At 42.4% G+C, this 6,082-nt stretch overlaps 1 protein-coding gene across 2 annotated transcripts in view; it reads left to right on the plus strand.

Moving 5' to 3' along the window:
- The window catches only part of LOC143514308 (low-density lipoprotein receptor-related protein 1-like), a 148,302-nt gene extending 142,426 nt beyond the window's left edge, over positions 1 to 5,876 (plus strand). Inside the window, exons 83-90 of one of the 2 annotated variants that reach the window (XM_077005334.1) lie at positions 814 to 975; positions 1,270 to 1,453; positions 2,463 to 2,561; positions 2,676 to 2,746; positions 2,887 to 2,980; positions 3,444 to 3,473; positions 4,180 to 4,324; positions 4,423 to 5,876. In XM_077005334.1, the coding sequence (XP_076861449.1) occupies positions 814 to 975; positions 1,270 to 1,453; positions 2,463 to 2,561; positions 2,676 to 2,746; positions 2,887 to 2,980; positions 3,444 to 3,473; positions 4,180 to 4,324; positions 4,423 to 4,563 (926 nt within the window). In that variant the 3' untranslated portion in view covers positions 4,564 to 5,876. The remainder of the gene's footprint in view (positions 1 to 813; positions 976 to 1,269; positions 1,454 to 2,462; positions 2,562 to 2,675; positions 2,747 to 2,886; positions 2,981 to 3,443; positions 3,474 to 4,179; positions 4,325 to 4,422) is intronic. The other variant, XM_077005341.1, reaches the window with a different exon arrangement.
- Positions 5,877 to 6,082: the final 206 nt, after the last annotated feature.

Consider the following 6,082-nt stretch of genomic DNA (forward strand, 5'->3'; position numbering starts at 1 on the left):
AAGGAGAGGTTCGCCTTTAGCAGCTGGAAATACAGGCATTATTTTGATTTTATTTCGGCTAAGGAAGACAACATTAAGGTCCGTTGTACACTCTGTCCTGGCGACAGAGTGCTGTCTACTTTCAAAAACACAACGTCAAACCTGAAAAAAAAAAAAAACCGGGGCTTGGCGGCGAACGTAAATTGTTACCGGGCGGGGTGTAAAATTGACTAAATTCAGTATTATATCGCGATCGATCGATCGCCGGTGGTTGGCGCCAGATCGAACTAGTAACTCATTGAATCATAGATGTGGATCAGAGGTAAATAAACTGGATTTTTTTTTCGGCGTGAGATATCGGAAGTGTGGCGTAAGCGTGTGAAGACAGTCAAATGCGTGTGTCTCAATGCGTGACAGTTGGCAACCCTGTAAGTGGGCGGAGTTGAACAGAAAGACTGTCTTATTTATTTATTTAAAAAACATGTAAGCCTATTTCAAGAAAAAGTTTACAAATGCCAGTGTCATTTTTGATGTTCCGGTTAAAATACATGTCAATAAAGTGAGTATTGGCAGAACTGGTAGTCATTTTCATGTTATAGGGGCGGGGGATCAGCCTCTGCTGAAAGTAACTAAAAGTAATCTAACTTAGTTACTTTTAAAAGCAAGTAGTCAGTAACTTAACTGAGTTACTTTTTAAAGAAGTAGTCAGTAGTCAGTAGTCGGATTACTGTTTCAAAGTAACTATGGCAACACTGACTATGTCAACAGAAGTGACCATATAGACTGGTTTGTTCAGTTAATAAAAGTGGCTGTGGTTCCTCTGTTGTCCTGCAGGGGCGCCAACATGTCGATGTGTGGTTGGCTTCACTGGGCCCACCTGCAGTTTGCATACCTGCCACAACTACTGTCACAGTGGAGGAAACTGCACCGTTAACCGTGGAAACCAACCCACCTGCAGCTGCCCACCTGACTTTCTGGGAGATCAGTGCCAATACCGTGAGTGCCAAAGCACCACCTGCTTGTTGTGAAAACCAATCAGAATTTTTGTTACTACTTACATGCAACTCTCATTCAAAATGGAGTTCTGATGACTACGGTCAATACAGACTGGTATCAGTTGCTTTGACAAGAAATCATTCTTGACAAATCTCTTCTCCGTACTTGTTTTATTTGCAGTGATGACTTGTACATGACAAATGAACAAATGTAACTGAAAAATGAACAAATGTAGTAGACATATGAGAGAAGTGACCCCTCCCACAGTCTGACCCCTCCTCTTGAACCTGATAGGAGTGTGTGATGGCTTCTGTGATCATGGGGGCACGTGTCTACAGTCCAGCGATGGGTCCCGGCACTGCCGCTGTACGCCACGTTTCATTGGCAACAACTGTGAAGTGGACAAGTGTCACTACTGCAACGATGGCAAGTGCATCCCCACCAACGTGTACCAGCAGCAAGGAGATGTCACGTGCAGGTGTGTGTGCACACGTGCACCTTGTTAATGCTACTGTGATGCACCGTTTCCACTAATGTATGTGCTATGGTATCCACTTGTGTCTCTGTAACACTTCTGTGGCCAAGATTTTAAGTGAAAACCCAACTTCACAAGTTAAACTCCACATGGTCAGAATTGGTTCTCACAGTGATTGACAGAAAACAATTTCTGTTGATGTAGCACATTTTACTGTTGTAGTGTTTCCTTTAAGATCTCAGAGTGAAGCTTACAGACAACCATGCATATGGTTGATAAGAACTTTGATTCATCCCCTTTATTAAAGTTTGTAGAACTCCTGTTTGACCACTGATGGACGCACTTGATACCAGCAGGTTTAATGTTGGGCTGTAGTTTGGACAACCCTAGTTTGTTTGTTTTCTGTGTAATAATCTGAAAGCCAATGGATTTGTAGGCTGCAGTTGATTATGTTGAGGACATGTGGTTCTGTGGCAGGAGCATGAGCAGAAGTTTACAGACACTGCCTGGGAATTGTACACCACTCACTGGGCATTGTACACCAGACATTCCTCAATGGAGCAAAGCCTTAACACAATGAAGACAATCAAATCAATGTTCTTTAAAGTCCTGTCCAGTATTTTGTCATTCTCCTTGTAAAGGACCAGCTGTGGATTGTAGAAGATAATGGATGATCGTAGAGGATCTTGGAGGAGTGGTGTGTGGCTTGTGCATCTGGGTTTAAAATGGTACTTAATATAGTGACCTTCTTGAAGCTGCTACTAACTTTCAATGAGTGAAGTTCCATCACTTTAATCCGAGAGATTATAGGGGGATAGACGATTGGAGAAACTGGGACTACAAGCAGTGGATCTGGAGCAGTGGATCTGAAGACCTGTTAACAAACTCGTGTGTGTGTGTGTGTGTGTGTGTGCGTGTGCGTGTTCGTGTACATGCATATTTAAACACTACATATACTGGGGTATAATGCTGTTTGATATTTAACTGCCTTGTGTATGTGTTTAACTTCTAGCTGTCCTAATGACCAAATCCAGCCCAGCTGTTACACCTGTGATAGATACTGTGCTAATGGACAGTGTTCTCTAAGTCCTGGGAACCTTCCTCAGTGCAAGTGTGTAGTACACACAGAAACACACCCACCCACTACCTGCACACACAAGCATAAGGAAAGACAACAGTTTCTTGTCAGTATGAGTGCGCATTGACGTTCCATTTTGCCTGCTAGGTGTGCAGCTGGCTGGGAGGGGCTTCAGTGTGACAGCCATGCCCCCAGCACAAGTGCTGAATCTGCCAACCGTAAGTCCTGCATAAGGCTTTATGATAATTGCAGTGTTTGCTATATAGTTCATAAGCCTCGTGTGTGTGTGTGTGTGTGTGTGTGTGTGTGTGTGTGTGTGTGTGTGTGTGTGTGTGTGTGTGTGTGTGTGTGTGTGTAGGTACAGCATCCATAATAATTCCCGTGATACTTCTGGTGGTGCTGGTGTTGCTTTTTGGTGGAGCTGTATTATGGTACAGAAAGCGAATGCGAGGGTGAGTATATTATATCCAGATGTATGGTGGGTTGGGCCTAAACAGGTGTTGACTTTTAAAAACGACACCTAACCCATTTACACACTCACTAATCCACTCTACAAAGATTAAACCTCACATGCTAATTAATCCTCTCTTCATGGATTAAACTGGACATGCTCACTAATCCTCTCTATATTGATTAAACCTCACATACTCATGAATCCTCTTCATGGATTAAACCTCACTCACTGACTAACCCTCACTTTATGGATTAACAGAGGTGTCAATTCCAGGTTCAGAAAGTAAAAGTCCTCACCAGGATTTTGCTTAAGCTTGCTAGATTTTCTAATTAGTGCAATCCAGGTAAAATTAGTGATCAACACAATCCAGGAAGCCTGAGGAAAATCCTGGTGAGGACTTTTACTTTCTGAACCTGGAATTGACACCTCTGTGGATTAACTGCTTCTTCTCTTCTCCTCAGGTCTGGCAAATCTGGCTCAAAGCGGCCGCGGTAACGGTTGCTAGGATTTCTGTCCCTTTTACCTGGTCTTCTGTCTCATTTTCTCTCCCAAGTCTGGTCCTGTGATGTGTGTGTTCTTGGTGTTTCCATGTTTTTCAAAACTCTTTTTATCATCACTCAAAATTACCTGAGCAGAACAAGCAGAGAGAAGGTGGTGATCTGCTGAGAAGGAGAACAGGAAAATGACCCAAATTAGTCACTCCAAAGTCTGGGTCTCATGACAACTTCATCACATTGAGAATGGGTCATCTTTTTAAACAGTGTTTATCGAAATAACTCTAAAACTAGGAATTCAGAAAATGACCATTAGAACACTGTCCACCTTAAATCTAAAGCTTTATGTAAATCTGAGCCATTTGTATCTCATTTTACAAACTTGTGAAACTCCTTTTAAATACATTTAGAAAATATTAGCATATTATAATGTTATGATGTATGTATCTTCAAGCTGAAGTAGTATTTTATTATTTGTCTGTCAGTTGCATGTCAAAGAAATTCTCACTCATGTGTATAGTTTGGTAAGCTCTGGCAAGGCTCCTGTGAGCTTCTTTGTGATGCAGGTTTTTCTAGTGGCTCTGAATTTTGGTGGCGCTCCCTTGTGATGTGGCTTACCCTCATTCATGCTGCTGTGTATGGATAGTGTGTCAGAGCTGGCGAGATCTCTGAGCCTGACAGAGTTTCTCACCTGTGCCCCCAGAGCTAAAGGATTCCAACACCAGCGAATGACCAATGGAGCCATGAATGTGGAGATTGGGAACCCAGCTTATAAGATCTATGAAGGGGAACCTGATGAAGACGTGGGGGAGCTTCTCGATGCGGATTTCACACTGGACCCTGACAAGGTTAGACATTCAAGATTATATATTTTTATAATGTCATTTAGTGTGCAGGTGTGTGTGATTTAGAAGCTTATTATTTTTTTTATGGTGTTTACCTTTAGCCAACTAATTTCACGAATCCCGTGTATGCCACCTTGTACATGGGAGGCCAGGCCAGCCGGAGCTCTCTGGCCAGCACGGATGAGAAGAAGGAGCTTCTGGCACGAGGACACGTGGAGCCGCTGGTGGAGCCGCTGGTCTAGCCCGTTCACCCGCCCGCTCCATCCAGAAGACCCCCGCTGCCTTTAACAACAAACCAACTAATCAACCGTCCCAGGAGGAGAACCGAAAATAAAGTGTAAACACTGTATAAAATGTACAAAATGAAGGACTACTTTTGTATGTGATCACAGTATTCTGTTCAAACCCTCGGCTCCCAGCATTTTCTGCAGTTGTTCTGCCCCTCTTCTTTAAGAGCCACTACCTCTGTGCAAGACCAACGCTGAACAAAGCAGCTTGGGAAACAATTTGGGACAATTTTTATTTTTATTTTTGTATGAATTGTATAGAGAAAAAAAATATTGTTCCACCTCTGTAGTGCTGACTGCTATTATAATAACAATGTCACGCAGAAGATCAAGGATCCTTGTATAGCACATGAAAAATGTCAGTTCCATAGTTAGTCTTTCTTTATCATATTCCATAGCTCTACATCTGAGGATAGTTACTTTCTCTTACTTGCATAACTAAAGGTATGGTACGTTTGTCACAGAGAAACACCTGGACAGAGCTGCTCTCTGTCTCTGTGATGGGGCTTAAGTGAGACCAAAAACATGCATGCAGGTGGAAAACTGGTTGGAAGACTGAGAAACATTCTAGCGGAAAAGTCATGACCTGAAGACTGGTCGCAGATCCCCATTAGTGTTCACTCTTGGCAACAGCAGTAGTGAAGCACGCAAGGCTTGTTCCTGGAGTGCAATAGCATGGTGGCATAGCACGGATGTCTGTCTAGGGTGCTGGAATGGTAACGGATGTCTGTGTAGTGCTGTCATGGTAATACATGTCTGTCTAGTGCACTGGCATAAGTAGCGCTGCATTGCCAGTGCTGTTGGAGATGATTGGGTTAGTCTCTCGTACTCCGCAGTGCTGTTTTGAGATGATGGGTTAGTCTGTTATCTCTTACACACGTTTTTCATCCACCGTATGCTGAGCATCTGTGTGTCAGAATAATCAGAACTGAACCAGAGTCTGAATATCTCATCTGAACTGAATTTCTGCGTCTCATCAGAACTGCAGCAGTTTTTTAAATTCTGCTCCAGATTTTAAGGTCACATTTAAACACAAATAATTAGATAAAAGAATATAGTCTCGTCACATTCAGGACTGTTGCTAAACTTCATGCATTTTTTATTGTTATATATTTTTTGTAATCTTTGTGCAGTTGTATTAAATGACAGCTTTTCTAGTACATGCATGGAGGCTTACACTTAGTTCTGGAACAAGAATAATGTTTAATTTTTGCTGGAGTACTTTACAAACAAAATAACATTGTTATAAATAAACTGAAACACCTTAAGCCTGTGTTACTGTGTGTCCTGCATGACTCGGGTTTCATAATTCTGTCTAATAAGCCAAAAGTTCCATTTTCCAGAGAGAGCTGGACGTTCAAAGATCCAGAGAGAGCTGCCACAGTTCACACAATACTGCTGCTTCCTGGCAGCATATGTCAAACATATTTTAGAACCCAACAACCTGACAATGTGCGTGTATTTTGACTGGGTT

This window comes from Brachyhypopomus gauderio, chromosome 1, assembly GCF_052324685.1.
Source record: "Brachyhypopomus gauderio isolate BG-103 chromosome 1, BGAUD_0.2, whole genome shotgun sequence".
Classification (NCBI taxonomy): Eukaryota; Metazoa; Chordata; class Actinopteri; order Gymnotiformes; family Hypopomidae; genus Brachyhypopomus; species Brachyhypopomus gauderio.